Consider the following 21,414-nt stretch of genomic DNA (forward strand, 5'->3'; position numbering starts at 1 on the left):
ATGCATATGCATACATATATGTATATGAATAGTGTTCATGCGCAATAGCCAATAGTCAAGAGCAAATTTCATTGCACATGATTTCAACCCTAACATTTCGGTTTGGGGTCCTAAAATCATGTGTCCATTACTTAGGATCTCTGTGGGTTTTCTCAGCAAACTGCCCACCTTCCAGGCCAGCAGGCTCCCCTTATAGCGCCCTCCAAAGACACGCCGGTAAATGCCCTGCCATCAGACAAGCACAGCCCTTCCTAAATCACGGTAGTCACTCCCTAGTTATATAACTGAGAAAGCAGAAAAAAATTAGTGCCAAGTGTAAAATACAAGCTCTTCTTAATGCAACAGAGATCCATCCGTTTGACTTATATGTAATAGTTTGAACTACGCTAATTGCACATTAGCTGAAAAGAGAATTCTGGAAGGCCTACTCTAATGAAGGAATAAAAATTAACACTGCATGCTGTGTGGGTGGATGCTTCTTATCTACTTGTTTTTTTTTTTTTTTTTTTTTTTCGCTTTTTTTTTCCCCTGAAAGAGACACTGTCTCCATGACAGTTGTGTTTATCTTATTTGCTTGCTTGGTATGGTGCTTTTTTTTTTTAATCTTATAGTAAAAATAAATTTTAGCTAAATCAAATTAACAGACTTCCAATAAAGGATTGGCGTGAAGCCTGAACCACGTTTACCTTTCAATTTTATAATCTTATAATTACCCACATTTTTTTCTCGTCCTCAGGAAAACAGGATGGAGAGCCCCCCGCCCCCCCCCCCAATGCCTTTATGATCAAGAGAGCAAACCCTTCCTGAGCACGTGCATTGGGCCAAGCACTTTGCTGAGCACTTATTAAGTGCTTATGGCAAACACGTTAGAGAAACTCTCGTGCTTTCCATTTTACAGATGCCCCAGCACATGGAGGCTTTCAGGAGCCTGTTCCAGTCCCAGGCAAATCTGGTTCAAGTTACCTCCTCTGCTGGATGAGGAGAGTTTGGGTAAAGCTTAGCTTTGAGGATCCTAAAGACTTTTCTAGCATGTTAGCATCCTGAAGGGCACCAGCCCTAGACTCATGCCTGGGAGAAGTTCCTAGCTAGGGGATCAGTTGTTCTGTCATCAAACCCAGTTCTTGTTGGTATCTGTACCAACTAGTACCTGTACCAACTAGTTCCAGAACTAACATGGCCCCCCTAAAACCAGAACCAAGTAGGGTCCTAGAAACAACTCTCCTGAGCTCGGAGGAGCCCAGTGGCCGAGCCCTTGCCTAGCATTGGCAAGGTTCTGGTTCCGTCCCAATAAGAAGAAAGGAAGAACTCTTCCAGACAGGGTCTCTTTCAGTTTTAAACTAAAGAGAAAATGTTTTGTTCTTCTTCATAGTTAAACTCACTGTTTTCTTCCTCCTCCCCCACACTTCTTTCTTTCTTTTATAAAAAGAAAAGGAGGGGATCCTTTGTTTGCAGGAGGCTTCACAGATGGGCTACCTGACACAAATCTTCATACCCCTTCACCCAGTTCTGGGAACACAGCCCAAAGACACCCTGAAATTAAGACCCTGATCTCTTCGTCATTGTGTTAGTCCCAGTAGCAGAAATAGTGGAACATGGTTTGGAGAGGGAGGTGGAAAAGGATTTAAGTGACATGGTAAATACATAATGCAATGCAATGCTACAATTAACAGAAACAATTAATAGCGTTAAAGCAAGGCAGTGTTCCACATTTCAGAAACACAAGGCAGCTTCAGCCACATTCATTCATTCACTCATTTACTCATTAATAGATGTGTGTTTGGCATCACTATAAGCCACACACCATGCTAAGTTCTGGATGCTTTTGGATTTTAATGAGAAATTAGGCCAGGCATGGTAGCACATGCCTGTCATCCCAGCAGCTCAGGAGGCTGAGGCAGGAGGATCATGATTTCAAGGCCAGCCTCAGCAACTTAGCCAGGCCCTAAGCAACTCAATGAGACCCCGTCTCTAAATAAAATACAAAATAGGGCAGGGAATGTAGCTCAGTGGTTCAGCATCCCTGGGTTCAATCCCAAGTACAGAGAGAAATTTCACCTTGCATCATGAAGTTTACCTTCCAGCAAGAAGACAAAAAAAATTTTTTTTAATTGCCCAATTGCAGGGTGCTGTGCAGCAAGTAACTGGGTCAGGAAGGTTTCTTAGAGGAGATGACCTTTGACTGAATTCTGAAGAATTTATTAGGCAAATATTGGGGTGGGTATAATGCACACACACAGGGAAAGAGAAGAAAGTTCCAATCAGAGAGACTGGGCATGTGCAGAGGCCCTGTGTTTTAAGGGGCATATCAGAAGAACAGCCCAAATAAATACCATCATGAAAAAAAAGAATAGCACAAGATGAATCTGAAAAGTCAAAGACAAACTATGCATGTCTGTAGACCAGGGATTGACAAAGAAAGGGCCAGAATGCAAGTATTTTAGGCTTTGAGGACCAAGAAGCAAAATCAGTGATGTCATATGTGTATTTATATGTCAAGAGAAAAAGAATATGTAAAAATTTTGGATAAATGCATAATGTAATGATTGAGTACTTTATTTATAATACAAATCTACCAATGAGAAGACTGGCGTATTGGTGGAGGAAACATTTGGCTTAATTAGTGTTCTCTAATTATCAAAATGTACTGTAGATATTTACCTGTTGATGCAAATCTAAAATGAGATCATATCTAATTCATGCATGTTGCAAAGTGTTCTTTTACATGCATACATGTTGTCCAACACCGATATCTGTCCACAGCTGTCTAATTTCATTTGAGCGTACTCATGGTTTGGCAGGCCTTTATAGAATCCTGTTGGAGTTTTCTCCTGATATTTGCATATCATTTCATTGCACATTAATCACCATTAAACACTTGCAACTGAAAATGAAATGGAAGCTCCTCAATTACCTAGCTAAATGAATTTTTGAAAATATGAACATTTCCTTTACACTTACATCAAAGTCCAAATCATACTGCTGTTTAAACTCAGAAAATATAACCACTGTAAATTTGTGTGCGATGAGATGTAGTTTTTTTTTTTTTTTTTTTTTCATTTTAACTTTTGACAGTCTGGGGAGGTGTTAAAGCAGCTTAACATTACTTGTGATTTAAATAATGTTCCTTGTCATTGAAATGCCCTTACCACAGTAGGAGTTTTGCCAGTAATTGCAGATTTGCCATATCACCCTAGGTACACTTCATTAGGAAGTATTACCAAGTCTATAGCAAGGCTAAAGTTCAAACACTAAGCATCCAGTTGGAATGACTGGGAACAATTCTTACTCAGAAAACTTTTAATATGGGTCCTGAGCTCAAAAGTCAAAATAAAACTTTACTGCTAAGTGATTACACTGCAGTGGTAAGACAAGTCAAGGAATTCAGCTTCTAGTTTTTTTACAAAATTAAAAAGGCACAAGACTGATGATGATTAACTTATAGCAAATGAATTCATTATTGATAATACTTCATTGGTAATACTATATATTCAATTATTGACAATTCATGATTGACATTACTATATTGACAATACTATATATTCAATACATTATTAAACCTGATAGGTTCAATTATTTTCCACACAGTACCTGCTGATAAATAATACAATGAATAACCATAGGCTTTAAATCTTACAGTTTCACAAGCTTTGTAAGTTTTCCAACTAAAGCTCTTTGCACTCCAAACCTAGTTGTATCACAATCTGTTTTCAACACCTCTTAGCAGATTCCACTTCAGTTTTTCGGCAAGAGTGTTTTTTCTCAACCTCATTGAAATATTGTCACCCATGCTCATTTCGTATGAGCCATTCATAAAGGCTAATTTTTTAAGTCAGTTCAGATTGACCCTTGTTTCCTCAAATGACAACAGCCCCTAAATAGTATCAGTAATATCTGTTGACTCATCAAGAACCTAAGAAACCCACTCAAAATCATCTGCCTTGTTCTTAATTACCTATTGGCGTGGCTGCCAACGTCATCAACTTTCTGGGGCAATTCTTCTTGCCAAAAGGGTAGTTTCCTTAAATTAGTTTATTTTTGCTGGACACATTTCTTGAGCTGCTGCAATTAAACAAGATGTCATTAATTCACTATGAGTAAGTTGTTTTCCTTGCCTGACTAACAAGTGAGCAAACTGGAGGCACTCATTTTCATATTTTATTTTTGGGTAAGAATCATGCTCTGGTAATATACCCCATTTTACACTTTATACATTTCTAAACCATTACAGGAATATTTGTGATGATTTTAGTTTGATAATGTTGGTGCATATCATTTTTCTTTAGCAAGACTATATTGTCATTACATAATAAATGCAATGCTTTGTCATCTAAATTTGATAACAAAACAATCTACCTGCCATTATATACTAAAAGTATAACATTCATTTTGGGGAGGGGAATGGTTATTTGTTGCTAAGGATCAAACCCAAGACTAGCATTCTACTACTGAGCTGTACCCCTAATCCCAGCCCGAAAGTATAGCATGCAAAGTTCACTTTCCCTTCTTTTCTTCATCTGTCTTCATGATTGCACTGGTAGAAAACAAGTAAATAAAATGAATCAAGTTAAAACAGTGTCGCTATGACACACTGAGCATCAATGTGAAACTGAGACCTACTGCAACTCCTCATTTCTATTGCAAAGTGAAAGTAGCCATAGAGTTTAGGTAATAGAGTGAACATGGCTGGTTATAATAAAACTTTACTAATGGACTCTGAAATTTGAATTTGATAGAATCACCTCATGTCAAAAAAAATGTTATTCTTGGTTTGCTTTTAATCAATCATTTTTTAAAAAAAATACTTTTTTAAAAAATTTTTTTAGTTGTTGATGGACTTTTTTTAAATATTTTTTTTTACTTGCTGATAGACCTTTATTTTATTTATTTATATGTGGTGCTGAGAATCGAACCCAGTGCCTCACACATGCCAGGCAAGTGCTCTCCCACTGAGCCACCACCCCAGCCCTAATCCACCATTTTAAAATGTAAAAACCAATCTTGGCTCGTCCACCATGAAAAACCAAGTGGTTGGCTGGATTTGGCCCTTATCCCATAGTTGGCCAACCCCAGCGTTAGACCCTGGTGAGCATCTTAGGTTTCATTTAATTTCAGAAGGTCATGCCTACTGTGTGTACAATAATGATTTTTCACAAAAGGTGTTGCGAGCTCTGAAAATGTTAGGTAATCTAAGTTGATGTGTCTCTTTGCAGGATGGTACCCGAGTTGTAGGGAAATGTGGTGGTTACTGTGGAAAATGCACTCCATCTTCTGGTACTGGCCTGGAGGTGCAAGTTTTATAGCTAAGGTATGTGTTCCATCTCTGATCTGTCTCTCCTCTCTCTTTTCTCCCACGCCCCGCCCCACACCATTTCTTGTGCAGCCTAATGAGGAGCAGCTGTGGGCCAGTCATTTCCCCCAGTCAGGGTCACTAGTAAGGGTACTGAAACTGGCCTGATACTATCCTATCTTTTTTCTCTCTTGCCCATCTGCTTTCACATGAGTGAGGCCATCTGTCCTCCACCCTTGAATATGAGGTCCCTCCCAAGGCCACATGAATCCGATTTCTCTGCATTGAGTATTTAAAATCTTCTCTACCGGCAGACTCCATCTCTAGGAGTCTTGCTTCAGGCAGATTCAGGGATCTGTATTTTTAATGCAGGGAATTTGGATGCAGGGAGCACACAGATCATCTTTTGAGAGCTACTGTCCAGGAATACGATGATAATAATAATAGCAATGGTAATTATCAAGTCCTCGCCATGCTAAGCAAATTACAGGCATTATTTAATCGAATTCTCCCAAGGAACCCATGAAGTGAGGCTTTGGAGCTTTACAGAAGCTGAGGCCCACATCTATTAAAAAGCTGCTTCACGGTCCCTCCAAGTGCCCAGGAGGGCTCTCGGCCACTGTACAGTGCCACCAGCTTTGCCACTCACAGTGTGGCATTGGGACCAGAAGCAGCAGCATCACCCGGGAGCCTGTTTGAAATGCAGAGTCTCAGACCCCACAAAAATCAGAATCTGCATTTTAACAAAACAGGGAAGAGAAATTTCTCTTGGGGAAGAGAAATCCTGCATAAAGATCCGCAGTCCCTGGTTAACTGCATCATGCTGGCGCGGGCTCCCTCTGCTGGACTTAGGGTGGAATTGGTCACTATTTTTTTATTTTTATGTTCAGCCGCAAGGGACAAGCTCAGCCAACTCACGTGGGCCTCCTAATCTTCCCGGATCTTTCAGCAGCTCTTTGTGAAAACCTGACACAGGAGTACTTATGTGACATTTATGACCTTTTTAATATTTAACTAAGTATCCACATCTGAAATTATGTTCTTAAATTGGAATTATTTCTGTTTACAAGGGACAAAGGAAATATATTAAATAAATAAGATGTCCAGGGCTGGCTTGGGCACAGCTGCATCCAGAGGCTCAAACAAAGTTATCGGTTTTCTTTCTTTTTTTATTGATCAGCAACGATTGCCTCTTAAATAACTTCTTTCTCAGACAGATGGTCTCCCCCACACCATGGTCCCAGGCAGCTCCAGGATGACATCATCCTCATCATAGCTCATGACCCAATAAATACTCACCCCCAGCATCCATTATGCAAAAGAACTCTGATTGGCTCTGATTGGGTCCCATGGCTACTTCTGAACCAATCTCAATATCCAAGGGCCTGAGATCACATACCTTCATAGAGTCAAGTGACTGATAGCTTCAAGAGAGACATCATTCCTAAGGGACAAGAAGATATTTGTTATCAGAAAAAGGAGACCAAAATTAATGCTGGCAAAATTCATTGAGTATAGCTGGATGAGGTGGCACATACCTATGATCCCAGCAGTTGGGGAGGCTGAGGCAGGAGGATCTCGAGTTCAAAGCCAGCCTCAGCAACTTAATGAGGCCCTAAGCAACTCAACAAGACCCTGTCTCTAAATAAAATATATAAAGGGCCGAGGATGTGGCTCAGTGGTTAAGCGCCCCTGGGTTCAATCCCTGATACCAAAATAGAAAAAAATATATATATTTTTTAAATCGGTAGAAAATAATAGTGCCATTTTAAAACTATATATGTAAAAATATATGGCTTACCTACTCTTTGGCTTTTGGCATTTGAGGCAAAAGGTTTACATTTTCTGATTTGTTCATTTCAGGTGCTCTGAAGAGGAAGCCATTATGGGATGGATGAAGGATAGTCATGCAATACCTCCACCTTAAATCTGGGTGCCTGTGTGTGTGAGAGACCTGTATGCCCGTGTGTGTGTGTGTGAGTGTGTGTGTATATGTGTGTACATATGCATATATATATAAATATATATATGTGCAGGTTGAGCATCCTCAGTCCAAAAATCTGAACATCAGATTCCGTGTGTGCAAATATCACGAAATCTGAAATCTGCAAACACTTCCGGTCCCAAGCATTTTGGATCAGGGATCTTCAACCTGTGGAATAGCCTGATGATGTAAAGTTTAATATTTATATGTTTGAAATTATTTATTGTGATGTAATATTTTTGTACGTAAAATGATTTTATTGTGACTGCCTTCACGTTACTACTTTTGTCCCCTGCAGTCAAGACCACTGCATTTTACGTACTCTACGTTATATGTAGGACTATGACAGAGGTAACTCTTCCTTATCACGGTACACTGCGGTTTACTTTTTATCTGTCCGTGTTTTGCTGATACTTTTTTTTTTAATTGTGATTTGCGTTTTGAAACAACCCAGCCATCCCATCATCAAGGTGCTACAAAAGTCGTACAAGGGTAGTTTGGGCATTTCTGGAAAAGGTTTGTTAGCCAATGAGTCTCATTAGCTAACCAGTTAGTAACATGGCACGCAGACTGTACCAACTGGGAATTCTATTCAGTAGCTATTCGGTTTCATGTGATCTCTGGGGAAAAAAAAATCTATCTATCTATCTATATATATATATATATATGCTGCCTTGGTGCTAATGTTGTATGTATTTAAGTGACTTTCAGACTTCTAATAAAAGGGAGCAACAGAAAGACAGTTTCCAGTGGACAGAGTCACTTGGATAGAATAAGACCAATGACACCCTTATGTTTTGGACATGCCACTTTTGGAAGAGAGTGGAACTTTATTCTTGCTGGTATTGCTGTGGACCCTCGTTGCTTCAGTGTGCGGCTCCTGGGTCTCTCTGCATTGGGACAGAGGATTTGGCAGAGACACACTGGGAAAATGAAATCCTCACACTGTTTGGCCAAGGTATTCTAGAATGACATCAAAGGTCACTGAGCAAGCACAGCCTATTTTTCTACGAGTGACCTTCAGCACACCCTGGAGATGTTCCGGAAGGTTCTGAGTCATCAGGATTATCCTTTGCTGAGGACTGGCCTGCTCCTCTGGCTGAGCCTGATACCCCGCCGTCCCGCCTGTAGTATCCGATGCTGTGTGAAGAGATGGACTTTGGAATACAAGGTGCTGGTTTCTTTCTGATCTTCTGTGAATCCACATTTTGATACTTCTTTCCAAGAAGTGGGGAAGCCTTGGTCTTTGTGCCCTTCCAACTTGATTGGAATGGAAGTGGCCCATGGAAGAGAAACCCTGCCCATGTCCAAAAACCAAAGAGATTGGGGGAAAAAAAACACCTGGCCGTATTCAACTCCAATCGAACTCCAGAGTGCTCCAGGGAGAGGTATATTCAGTGTATGAATAAGTATTGTTTTCCATTATTAACACATGTTGAAAACATATTATGAATAAATACCATGACCACATCCAAACCATTTGCTTTCTGGACTCTGGACTCAAGTTGGAATAAGAATGTCTGTGTTTTAAAGTTGCCAGACTGGGCTGCGTGTGGTGAGGCACACCTGTAATCCCTGCAATTTGGAGGCTGAGGCAGGAGGATCTCAAGTTTGAGGCCAGCCTCAGCAACTAGCGAGGCCCTAAACAGCTCCACAAGACCCTGTCTCAAAGTGAAAAGTAAAAAGGGTTCAGAGGTCAAGCACCCCTGGGTTCCATCCCCAGAAACAACAAAACAAAAATTTTTTAAAAAGCAAATAGGCCCCAGCTTGCTCACAGTGAATGAGTGGCAACAGGCTCCGATTGGGCCACAATGCCACATCTGGACCAATCACATCGTCGAAGGGGGTGGGGTTGAACACCCACTTAGAATCCAGTGATTGACAGCTTAAGTGGAAAATGAGGTGGTGTCCCTTAGAGAAACCGGTTGAGTTACCAAAAAGCAGGCCATGGAAGGGAGACGCAAAAGCAGCAGCGTCCTGCTCATTCATTCATTTACCCAAATATTGTTTATTGCACACCTGTTAATTTCCGTCCGCTGTTCTAGAGGCTTGGTTTGATGGGGCTGCTGTAACTGCCACTGGTTCAGTGGCTTGAACAAAAGAAATGAATCCTTTCACTAGGACACCGGGACGGTCCTGCTCGCCTGTCATCCCAGCAGCTGGGCAGGCTGAGGCAGGAGGATCGTGAGTTCAAAGCCAGCCTCAGCAAAAGCGAGGCCCTAAGCAACTCAGTGAGACCCTGTCTCTAAATAAAATACAAAATAGGGCTGGGGATGGGGCTCAGTGGTCGAGGGCCCCTCAGTTCAACCCCCAGTACCCGCCCCCGCCCCCAAAATAAAGAAACCAAGGAGAGAAGAGGCCAAGAAAGCCCGAGGCGGAGCATGATGCTCTTTTAGGTAGAGGTTCTTCTTTATGAGCCTCCATAGCTGCGAACAAAGTGGCGGTGGCGGGTCACCCTCAAAGCCTGCCACCCAGCTCAGTGGGCGTGGAAACCACCTGTCACCAACAGATGGCGGGAGTCTGAGCTGTGGCACTGTTAGGCTGTCGCTGGGTTCTGCTCATTTTGGCCGTGATGAGGGCCGAGGCGTTGGCGGTCTGTAGAGCCTGAGCCCTACAAAGATCGGGCGGCTCCCTTTGCATTTGTGCCTCAAAATTAAAAATACCTCCAGGCCATGAACTTGGTCTGTTTCATGGAAAACTATTTTAATGCCAAGTATCAGATGCCAGAAGAGCATTTTTGCTGTGGCCCTGGGCACGAGCTTTGTCTGCCCGGGAGGTGGCCCAGCTAGTTTGACTTTATTCTGACTGTGATATTGGGACATAAGGCTCAAAGAGTCATAGAGGGGCACCAACTAGGAGGAGAGAAACAAAATGTACCTGTGTGTAGAAATGTGCACCTGCCTATGTAACTGGTGTCGTGCCCTCTGTCAGGACTTAGGCTCAAGTGCCTTTCAGGCCAGTGACATGAACGACACAGTGTATTGAGGGAGGGTTTGTGTATAGGAAATGCAATTCGTATTCAATGTACTGTTCAAAAAAACCTATGCCTTCCTTAAGTTTTTTGTTTTGTTTTTGTACCAGGGATTGAACCCAGGGTCACTTAACCACTGAGTCGCATCCCCAGCCCATTTTATTTTTTATTTTAAAACAGGGTCTCCTTAACTTGTTGACCTCAAACTTGCAATCCTCCTGCCTCAGCCTCTTGAGTCACTGGGATTACAGACATGCACCACCAAGCCCAGTTTGGTCCTGTTATTTTATTTATTGGTCAACTTGGGTTTTAAGGTTTACTAAAATACTTTTGAATAATGTTTGCCTCATTTGTAACTTAGAAATGTAAAGGTATGAATTATTTTATTCAAAATTTATGCATTCAATGAACTTTTTACTTCTTTTTTTGTTTTTCTTTTTTCTTTTGGTACTAGGGATTGAACCCAAGGGCACTTAACCACTGAGCCACATCCCCAGCCCTTCTTATTTTTTTATTTTGAGACAGGGTATTGCTAAGTTGCTGACAGTCTTGCTAAATTGCCACAGCTGGCCTTGAACTTCCCATCCTCCTGCCTCAGCCTCCTGAGCTGCTGGGAAGGCAGGAATTTAAATATAAGAGCCACATTCAGCAGGATGCAGTGGCCCAGCCACTTGGGAGGCTGAGGCAGGAGGATCTCGAGTTCAAAGCCAGTCTCAGCATAAGCGAGTCCCTAAGCAACTCAGTGAGACCCTGTCTCTAAATAAAATACAAAATAGGGCTGGGGATGGGGCTCCGTGGTGGAGTACCCCTGAGTTCAATCTCCGGTTTCCCCCACCACAAAAAAAAAAAAAAAGTCTTCCTGCCTGGATCCGAAGACTTTGGAACTTGACAAGAATTCTGCATTGTCACCTAGGCTTCCTAGCACACAGAATTCTCACAGTGTGGGGGCACGACCCTCTGAAAGCTCCATGTCTCGTGGCTTTGCTGACCTGCCATCATACCCTGTGGGGCTTCTTATGACAGAACAGCCTTTAGAACGTGAGCTGTTGCAAAGTCCAGGCACTTCCACGGGCAGCCTGGTCACAGAGCCTTCATCTTTCCGGACCAGGACATGCCGCCCATGCTCTCAGTCAGCTTCATAGCAGCACAGCGTGCGTGCGTGTCTGGGAGCCCCCACCACCTGGCAAAAGCTGGGACCCCCGAGGCCTCCTGGGCTCCTGGGCACACCCCGGGCTTACTCAGCTGGTGACCCTGGGGGGGGGGGAGCAAGAACCTGCCTTTCTGCAGCTCCCAGGGAGACCCGTGTGCTCACCACGGAGGACCACCTTGCAGGGTCTCCATCCCACCCTCACGCCACCTCTCCAGTGCTCAGTTCATATGCAGGTCTCTAGAGCAAGATGATGGCCCTGCGTTGGCTGCTCTGCCCCCATGAGACCATGGACACAACTCACACCTTCCTCTTCAGACAGACCAGGGGCATTAATGGCTCCCAGGTCTTGAGTGGCCCTGAGGCATGCACGGGGTAGTACCTAGGAAGCTTTTACAAGACAGCCTAGTGCTCTGCGTCTCTTAGCTATTAGGGAAATATGCAATGAATGAATAATGGTCTCTGCTTTACTTGGGGGTCAGCTATTATGGGGAAGCTATTGGCCTCAACATCAACCTCAACTCTAGATTGAGAAAACTGAGTTTTCCTGCATGCACCCTTCTCCAATTCCATTTGCACACACCCTACTGCAGTTCCATTTGTTTTCCCAAAATGTGAATGAAAGTTGTGAATTGGAGGACGGCAGGCAGCATGAGAGGGTCCTGAAAGGACATTCAGACCAACAGAAAGAATAACTATCACAAGAATAATAGGGAATACATTTACAGAGCAAGTCTCAGTCCCTGTGAGCTGCTACAACAAAACAACCTGGACCAGGTGACTTACAGACCACAGAAGTTCATTCCTCCCAGTTCTGGAGGTCGAAGAGCAAGACTCCAGAGCATTCCATGTCTGCCAAGGGGTCAATTTCTCATTGATTTCTGTGTCCCCTCTGTAACCCCACACAGTAAAGGGTCCCACTCATAAGGACTCTGCACTAGAACTCTGACACCTTCCCCATTTACCAAGTGTTCATTTTATGTGTCAGCCTGAGTAGGCCACAGTATCTTGGGACCAAACACCACTGTAGACATTTGTTTTAGTCAGCTTTTTTACCACTGTGACTAAAAGACCCCACCAGAATACAACTGTAGAGGAGGAAAGGTTAATTTGGGGGCTCACAGTTTCAGAGGTCCCAGTCCACAGACAGCAGGCTCCATTCCTCAGGGCTTGAGGGAAGGCAGGACATCATGGAGGAAGAGTGTGGTGGAGGGAAGCAGCTCACATGGTGATCAGGAAGCAGAGGGAGACTCTACTCTCCAGAGACTATAAATAGAGACCCCAAAGCCACTCCCCCAATGCCCCCTCCTCCAGCCACACCCACCTGCCTCCAGCCACCTCCCAGTTAATCCCATCAGGGGTTCATTCACTGGTTGGGTTAAGGCTCTCACAACCCAGTCATGTCTCCTCTGGACCTTCCTGCATTGAGCTTTTGGGGGTCAACTCCCATCCACACCATAACAATATTTCTGTGAAGATGTTGCCTTAGATGTGGTGAAGATTGAGATCCGACTCAGCAGACTCCCCTCCAAAGAAGATCCGACTCAGCAGACTCCCCCTTCAAAGAAGAAGGGATTTGACCTTGAGACAGTACGTTGCCTCAGGGTGCAACATCATCTCTGTGGCTCCAGCCTGCTCATCTACTTGCTCTGCAGACTTCAGACGGCCAGTCCCAGTCACAGGAGCTACTCTACTTGTTGAGCTCCCTGTGTCCCCCACCCACAGATAGGTGTGGACGTAGATACAGATCTCTAGAGACCCCTGTATTTCAGGTTGGTTCTGCTTCTGCATCCTGTTGACTGTGTTTGTTCAGAGAACCCTGAGGATGACTGAGACAGAATTATCCAGAGCCAGACATACCTCCAGCAAGTGCCACCCACTCTGAGCCCAGTGTTCCAGAAATTGTGTCAACATCACCCTGTCCTCCCATGGAAACTTTATTTAGAAGCTGCTGTGTTGATCCCCATTTTCACAATGGGGAAGTCAGGGGGAGTCACAGCCAAGTCTCATACCCAGTAGGTGACCCCAAAGTTGCCACCTCAGGTATTCAATGAGGTCAGAGGCAGTGCCACAGCCAGGCACAGTGGTGCTCACCTGCCATCCCAGCAGCTTGGGAGGCTGAGGCAGGAGGATGGAGAGTTCAAAGCCAGCCTCCACCACTTAGCAAGGCCCTAAGCAACTCAGGGAGACCCTGTCTCTAAATAAAATACAAAATAGGGCTGGGGATGGGGCTCAGTGGTCAAGTGCCCCTGAGTTCAATCCCTGGTACCAAAAAACAAAACAAAAAAGCAGTGCCGATACCAGAGTCAACACCCTCTCGCTCCTGACACACTGGCCTTCCCCACAGCAAGCCTCCTCACAGAGCAGATGAGCCGGGCCCAGTGGTCACACCTATGACCCCAGCTCCCTCGGGAGGCTGAGGCAGGAGGATGGCCAGTTAGAGGCCAGTGAGACTCTGTCTCAAAATAAAAACTAAAAGAACTGGGGATGTGGCTCAGAGGTAAAGCATTCCTGGGTTCGACTCCCAGTACCTGACCCTGTCTCAAATTTAAAACAATAAAAATTAAAAAAAAACAAAGAACAAAGATATTAAACAACAACAAAAATAAATAAATAAATAAATAAATAAATAAAATGTAGAACCTGGCCTCCCATGAGCAAGCAGAGAAAGAAAGAATGAGTCCCTACTGGAGCGCTTCCTATAGTCAAACCAGTACATTCTGTGGTGGATCCTGACAGTTAAGAGCCACAGGCCTCCGAGAACTCAAGGTAAAGTAATTTTCCAGTCAGTTAGTTAGACGTCCCTCCTGCTCCATTGTTCTTTGTGGCTTGACTTTTAATTTGGCCGAGAAACACTTAGAAACCCCGCCCGGCTGTCCTTCCGGCTATTTCCAGAACTTTCCAGGGCACAGAGGTCAGCAAGAAGCACTGGGCTCATCAGATGCTCCGTCCTGGAACTGAGATAGAAATTCTTGGTCCCAGCAAAGAGCCAAGCCCTTCACTCATGCAAAGAGACCACGGTGTCTTCCCAAAGTCAGGTTTGTTCCCCTCCACCTCCAGGTCCATTTGGGAAATAAAGTGTTAAAAGCAATTGCCTGACCAGCTCGGCTGACCCAGAGGTTGGCCGATCCAGCTTCTCCTACAATCTACTAAATATTTTCTTTGAGGTTGTCCTTGAAGTCCAAGTGGGACTAATGGCTTTAACTACCCACTCCTGTATTTCAAAGTGATTTGCTCATCAGGAAGCCATTGTCCTCGTCCCCCAACACTTAATTGGTATAGGCTGTGAGCAATTCAGAAAGCTGGCTTCTGGTCCAGTCCCAAGCCAGGGCTCGGATGGAGGCTGGCTCTCAGCAAGGACTTCCCTTTCTGCCTCCTGAGTGTGCAAAATCACTGTGGCTCCACTTTGCTATGGCTTAAAAGGCTTCCTTGGTAAAGAGAAATCATGATGACCCTCCCTGGAACCCAGGAAATAGAGCTGTGGTCACACAGGCCAGAGTGCATAAAATCACAGAGGACCCCTGCCAAACACAGCCCCTGCGAGCGCATGCTGGGGAACAGTGCAGCCGCTTGAATGGGGACAGGTGACGTCTCTCTGGACCTCAGTTTCCTCGTCTGCCAATCAGGGTTACAATCAGGAGCCCACATCCTAGTGCCATTCAGGGAGAAGTGAAATCCTACACACAGAGCCCCCAAGGGGTGCCGGGTGCACAAGACACCGAGGAAATATGTTTTGACACTCCCCTGACTCTATCATCATCATCACCACCACCACCATCATCATCATCATCATCATCATGGAGAAAGAACACCCTTTTAGAAAGAGCAGAAAATTGCAGAAGTTATAAATATGAAAAATCACCCATTGGAACCACATAAAAATTCAAAACTAACCAGGCGCAGTGGCGCACACCTGTCATCCCAGCGGCTCTGGAGGCTGAGGCAGGAGGATGGAGAGTTCAAAGCCAGCCTCAGCAACTTAGGAAGGCGCTAAGCAACTCAGTGAGACCCTGTCTCTAAATAATATGACACAGGGCTGGGGATGGGGCTCAGGGGTCGAGTGCCCCTGGGTTCAATTCCTGGTACCAAAAAAAAATTTTAAAAAGATGTCATTTCGTTGTCCCTTGTAACTCTCTTTTAATCTGAATCACCACCACCCTTTTTTTAAACTGTTAACTTGTTAAAAGAAAGGAGGACAGCAGGCCCATCTTCTGGATGTGTCCCTGAACTGGCTCCTCTAACTCCTCTGGCTCCTATGAACCCGACCCTAACTGGAGGGCTCCTTCTATTTGGCAGGACTATTTTGGAAGTCACAGTGTGTCCTTCAGGCGATGGCCAGTTGTGCCTCGACCTGAGGTTTGGAAATGGGTCAGAGCCATCTTTCTAAGTGTTCCCCCTCTTAAGGCCCTATTCCAAAATCCCAAGTCAAGCTCCAGGCCTATTTTTTGGTGGGGCTGGGATGGAACCCGGGCCTGGTGCCTGCCAGGCAAGCGCTCTACCAAAGGGGCCATCGCCCTCTGGGTCCTTTAGAGGTAAAGACAAAGGATTTCTTCTGGCCGGGGCCAGGGGAGCGGGAAGCACTCATCTCTGCAGCCCAAGACACGGGAGGCAGCTGGGAGCCACCTAAGGACGGGGCGGGGGAGGCAAGCACAGTCCTAGTACATTCTCAGAAGTGGCCCTTTATTGTCCCCATTCAGGAAGTAGGCTAAGGTCTGCTCTGTAGTTTAAAGACACAGTGGTCGGGTGCAGGTGGGTGAGGGTGGACGTGTCAGCGTCTACGCCGGTGGCCCATGAGGAAAGGGGCCATGAAGAAGGAGGGTCCGAGTCTGCGCAGGTGAGATGCCAAGCAGAATGAGGTCAGCCTGACTTAATTTCAAATCGGCCTATAACAACACCACTCTCCTGCTTAGAACCCCAGGAGAGCGCCCCATGACACACCTGTCCTCACTATTACCTGACCACTGGCTAATGCTTTAGCCATTGCTCACTAGACCTCCTCTACACTGAGCTACTCTCCCTGGAACTTGACAAGCTGTGTCAACTTAGGATGTTTGTATTAATTGCTTAAGACACTTTCCTCCTTGAACTTTATTTATTTATTTATTTATTTGTTTTTTGGTCCCAGGGATTGAACCCAGGGGTGCTTAACCACTGAGCCCCATTCCCAGCCCTATTTTGTATTTTATTTAGAGACAGGTTCTCACTGAGTTGCTTAGGGCCTCACTAAGTTGCTGAGGCTGGCTTTGAACTGGTGGTCCTCCTGCCTCAGCCTCCTGAGCCTCTCCCCCTAGAATGGTCAATGACTGATCACTTCTCACCCCTTCCCAAGAGACTTTCTTCCCAAACTACTTGCTAACCCATAATCCTATATTGTCTCCTTTGGTCATGTATCATAGTTCATGAAGATGAAACAATCTCATCTATTTTACATCTGTCTTTTGTGAGTGTGTGCGACTCTTGTGAGTCTTCCCACAATGAAGTGTGAACTCTTCCAGGGCAGAGAACTTGTCGTGGTTGCCCATCTCTGCACCTCAAAACTTGGAGCAAAGCCTGGCACGTAATAGGTTCTCAATAAATATATGTGGAACAAATAAATCAATCTGACCTGCTTTTGTTCCAAGGTGCTTTAATGTTAAGGCACCATTTTTAAGACACCTACCCGAGACGAATAAAAACAAAGGACTGGCCAGTATTGCTCCTTCTGTGGGTTCAGCTTATTTGTTTGTACTTCTGCTTTAACTGTGGGTTTTGCATAACGCTTCCATAGGAGAGGTTGCTACTCAAAGTGTGGGCCACAGACCAGCAGCACGGGAGTCACCTGGGGGTCTGTTAGACATCTGCCATCTCAAGCCCCAGCTCAGCTCCCAAGTCAGAAGCTGCATTCGAGGAGATCCCAGGAGACCCCCCTGCATTCTAAAGCCTGAGGAGCTGTGGTCTGCAGTGTGTTCTGTCGCCCTTGTCCTTGCGCCCTCCCCTCCAGCTGGACCCAACCCACCCTCTCCCTCTCGCGAAGCCTCCCTGGCCCAAGCGGGAAGCAGCTCCGGTGCCTCCTGAACTAGTTAAGGGGAGGCCCGTCTTCTCCAGCTCCATCCCTCCCTCCGGATTTGGTTCCGTTGATGAATACTGAAGCCGAGGTAGAAGCCATGCTCAGACTGCCCCCCAGGAAGCCGGCGTGTCCTGGTGGGCCTGTCCCTTGGCAGCCAGGCGTCTATGGGCGTATCTTAAGTAAACTGAGCTTCCCCTTCATCTTGCCTGGTAAGCAGATCCAGGCTGGAGTTTATTTTTTTATTTATCTATATATCTATTGATGGATTGATTGATACCAGGTATCAAACCCAGGGGCCCCATTCCCAGCCTTTTTTTTTGTATTTTATTTAGAGACAGGGTCTCACTTAAGTTGCTTAGGGCCTTGATTTTGCTGGCTTTGAACTCGCGATCCTCCTGCCTCGGCCTCCTGAGTTGCCCCACCGAGCCCGGCTCTCATCGTATTTCTTAAACATGGATTGAGGCCTCGCGCTACTGCGTCATGGAACTGGGGTTTGATTCCACCCGTCTGACCCAAGAGCCTGGGCTGTTATCTCAATGGGGCACAAATGTGCTTTCCGAAAGCATCACGGGCTCATTCAGGGATGGTGTGGAGATTCAGAGCCCTGCAGCCCCGAAGAGGGGGTAAAACAAGGACAAGGACCACTGGGTCAGGGGGACGATGTGACTTACTCTCATTGCAGTGGGAACTTTCTGAAGGAGGTGGCAGAAGTACTTTGAGGAGAAGGGGGCACAGGGAGTCAAAGTCCTCTGACCCTTCGATATGAATTTCTTTAGGATCTTGGGCACCTTCTATCCTTAGTCTCACTAGGATGCACAAGGCTCCCAGGAGCTATAGGACCAAGGGAAAACAGTAGTCATCTTGGCTCATCAAAATTTTCCTGAGCACCTACTACATACTACACACAGCCCGGAGGAGCACAGAGCAGTTAACACACAGGCAAAAATATCCATTGTTGCTAGGCACGGTGGTGCACGCCTGTCATCCCAGCAGCTCAGGAGGCTGAGGCAGGAGGATCAGAAGTTCCCAAATCTAGTATAGATAATAGAGCAAATGAACAGGGATTCAGCCAGCCGAAACAAGGAGGCCCTGGAGCCGGAGAGCCTGATGAGGACCTGACATCCGCCACTAGTCATCGTTCCTGAGATTTTGCGTGATCCTCATCACTCTCAAACTCTACCGCCTCCTCTGGACCTTGGTGAGAGCCACAACTCCTCCCCAGGACCCTCTCCTCAACCAGTCGTCCACTCCACTCCAGGAAAAGCCTGCCTTGGTTCCCTACCTGGTCACCGCCGTCTGAATGTGCTTCTGCTGGACGTAAAGCCTAAGGCTTAAGACTTTTGAACTTAGCACGCAGAGGACATGTCTGTCATTAGCCTGTCATGATTAAGTGTGTTTTGAAGTGCTGAGAATTAATCTAGAATTGTTTGCTGTGAATTGATGATGTCTATTGCAGGGCCTAGCACTAAAGATTGTCGTTTTCTTGATTAAGAGCCTATAGAGTGGAACCGTATTGAGTAATTTGAGTGAATAAAGCATTGAAAGGGGCAGAGGCGCGTGGACATTCTTTATTTCTCCCCTCGACTGCATATGTCGCAATTTTGCCCCCTTGCCACAGCCACACAGCACGTCCACGGGGGGGGGCCTTTCTAAAGCGGAAAGAGGGTCTGCTTTGGTACTTGGGTGCTTTTTGCAGCCTTTGGAACATTTTTGTGCTGGGATCTTAATGCCTTGGCCTGTCCTGACTCAGAAATTCTGTGACGCCTGCCCACGGCTTCCCCGAGCCCGGGGGCAGCTAAGCTGGTCCCCATCAGGCTCCAGCTTGCTGGGCACGGTGGCTTATTCACGGTTGGTCTGCTGCCTTCCAGGTCCTGTGTGAAGCCCATTCTTGAAATTCCATTTTTGTCCTTTTTTAAGTCTTGTGACAACCCAGAGAGCTGTGTACTATTATTAGTCTCCTTTTAATTTTTATTTATTTCTTGGTACCAGGGATTGAATCCAGGGGAGCTTAACCACTGGCCACGTCCCCAGCCCTGTTTTGTATTTTATTTAGAGACAGGGTCTCACAGAGTTGCTTAGGGCCTCACTAAGTTGCTGAGGCTGGCTTTGATCTCGCGATCCTCCTGCCTCAGCCTCCCAAGTCGCTGAGATTACAAGTGTGCCCCTGTCCCCAACTCTTATGAGATTTGCTTCAAAGGTGAGGAAAGAGAGGTCCAAGTAGGCTAAGTCAACTTGCCCAAATCCCATGGCCATGGCCGCTGTGGGAGGGAGGGACCTCTCAGCCAGCCCGCCCATCCCCTGCCTGGCCTGGCCTGTGGGCTGGGGAGGGAGGAGGGCAGGGCGCTCAGCAGCTGGCTCCAGCCTCCTCCCCCTGCCGGCCTCCTCAGCAGGTTCACCCTGAAGGGAGGGAGCAGGGCCTGGACCACCCTGTAACCAGGCAACTGTTCCAAGATGCTGCCTCCGCTCCTCGCTGGCTTCTGACTTATTCAACATCTGTCAGGCGGGTGGCTCCTGGGACCTTCCCCAGAGTCAGGAAAGAAGCAAGGCTTGCTGGGAGGCCCAGGGGACATCTGCTATTCCACTGAGCCCTGAAGCCTTGAGCTCGCCTGCTGGGGAGTCTGAGTGGTGCTGGGAATGCAGACGCTGGGGCCTGTGCTTGATGGGGAGGGTTGTGGGGGGGCAGAGGCGGCCGGGGGTGGGGAGGGGGCTCTGTGAGATGGCTCCTCAGCTGTGGGTCCTCAGCTGTGCGCCCTTTCCCCGAGCCAGGAGGCAGCTGGCTGAGATGCTCCAGAATGGAGGTGCAAATGCCCTGTGCTCTGTGAGGTGGCTAGAAACCCAAGAATTTCTGCTACCTGCAATCTGGTGGAAGATTAAGGCAATGCCCAGGATTTATTGAGCTCTTATTAACTTCCCTGTGCCAGAAACTAAGAAGAGGAAAAAGAGCCAATCAGATCTAATTCCAGTTTGACAGATGGAACTGTAACTCAGAGAGGCAAAAAGACTCACCTGCATCTGGTTGATGAAAGTGGGTGCCCTTCCTGCTATGGTGCTGCTTTGACTAAAGAAACCTCAAGCTGAGCACCGTGGCGCACGCCTGTAATCCCAATGGCTTGGGAGGCTGAGGCAGGAGGATCTCAAGTTCAAAGCCAGCCTCAGCAACTTGGTGAGGCCCTAAGCAACTCAGTGAGACCCTGTCTCTAAATAAAATATAAAAAGGGCTGGGGATGTGGCCAGTGGTTAAGCACCCCTGGGTTCCATCCCTGGTACAAAAAAAGGAAAAGAATAGGGCTTACAATTCTTTCTCTCTCTCTCTCTCTCTCTCTCTCTCTTTCTTTTATTCATTCGGTTATCCAGAGGCCTAGGACTATGTCTGTAAAATAGTGGGTGTTCAGTAAAGTTCTAGTGAAATTTTGAAAAGTCTGGAATTAGGGTGTGGCTCAGGGGTAGAGCAATGGCCTAGCACACTTGAGGCCCGGGGTTCGATCCCCAGCAGCACATTAAAAAAATAAACAAATAAAATAAAGATATTGTGTCTGACTACAACTAAGAAATAATAATAAAAATTTTTAAAAAGTCTGGAATTAAATTCAAGTTCTAACGGGTAACCCACACCAAAAAGGTGAACCAAGCTGTCTTCTGCTCTTAGAATCAGACTGGAGCCAATTTCACAGGCAGCCGCCTCCCCCTCCCCTCTGCCTCCATCTACACCTCCAGCCTCTGCTCCAGGAAAAACCCTCCTTGCTCTTTACCGTGACTGTAAGATGAATGGGCCCCTCCGACGGAGGCAGCTGCACTGGGAGCCTCCTGTAGAATGAGGCAGACCCCGTTACAGCACGAGAGATGTGCCAGGCAGAGGCCTCTGGCCGTTCAGCAGTGTGACCCGGGAGGCTCCATCCCAGCTTCCCTTGCAGGGAGGTCTGGTCATGTGACCGTTCTGGCTGAGGCTGGAGGCTGGGGGGGGTGGGGGTTGCTGCTGCCT

General features: G+C 46.2%; 1 protein-coding gene across 3 annotated transcripts in view; it reads left to right on the forward strand.

The window, feature by feature from the left end:
* The window catches only part of Adamts9 (ADAM metallopeptidase with thrombospondin type 1 motif 9), a 157,669-nt gene extending 148,919 nt beyond the window's left edge, over nucleotides 1-8,750 (forward strand). For all 3 annotated transcript variants that reach the window (XM_046452740.2, XM_046452741.2, XM_058582078.1), the window contains 2 exons: nucleotides 5,211-5,305; nucleotides 7,151-8,750. In XM_046452740.2, coding sequence (XP_046308696.1) covers nucleotides 5,211-5,300 — 90 coding nt within the window. In that variant the 3' untranslated portion in view covers nucleotides 5,301-5,305; nucleotides 7,151-8,750. The remainder of the gene's footprint in view (nucleotides 1-5,210; nucleotides 5,306-7,150) is intronic.
* The last annotated feature ends 12,664 nt before the right edge of the window (nucleotides 8,751-21,414 follow it).

Source organism: Marmota monax, unplaced genomic scaffold (assembly GCF_021218885.2).
Source record: "Marmota monax isolate L192 unplaced genomic scaffold, Marmota_monax_Labrador192_F-V1.1 WCK01_AAM20220418_F8-fsc00042, whole genome shotgun sequence".
NCBI classification, from domain to species: Eukaryota; Metazoa; Chordata; class Mammalia; order Rodentia; family Sciuridae; genus Marmota; species Marmota monax.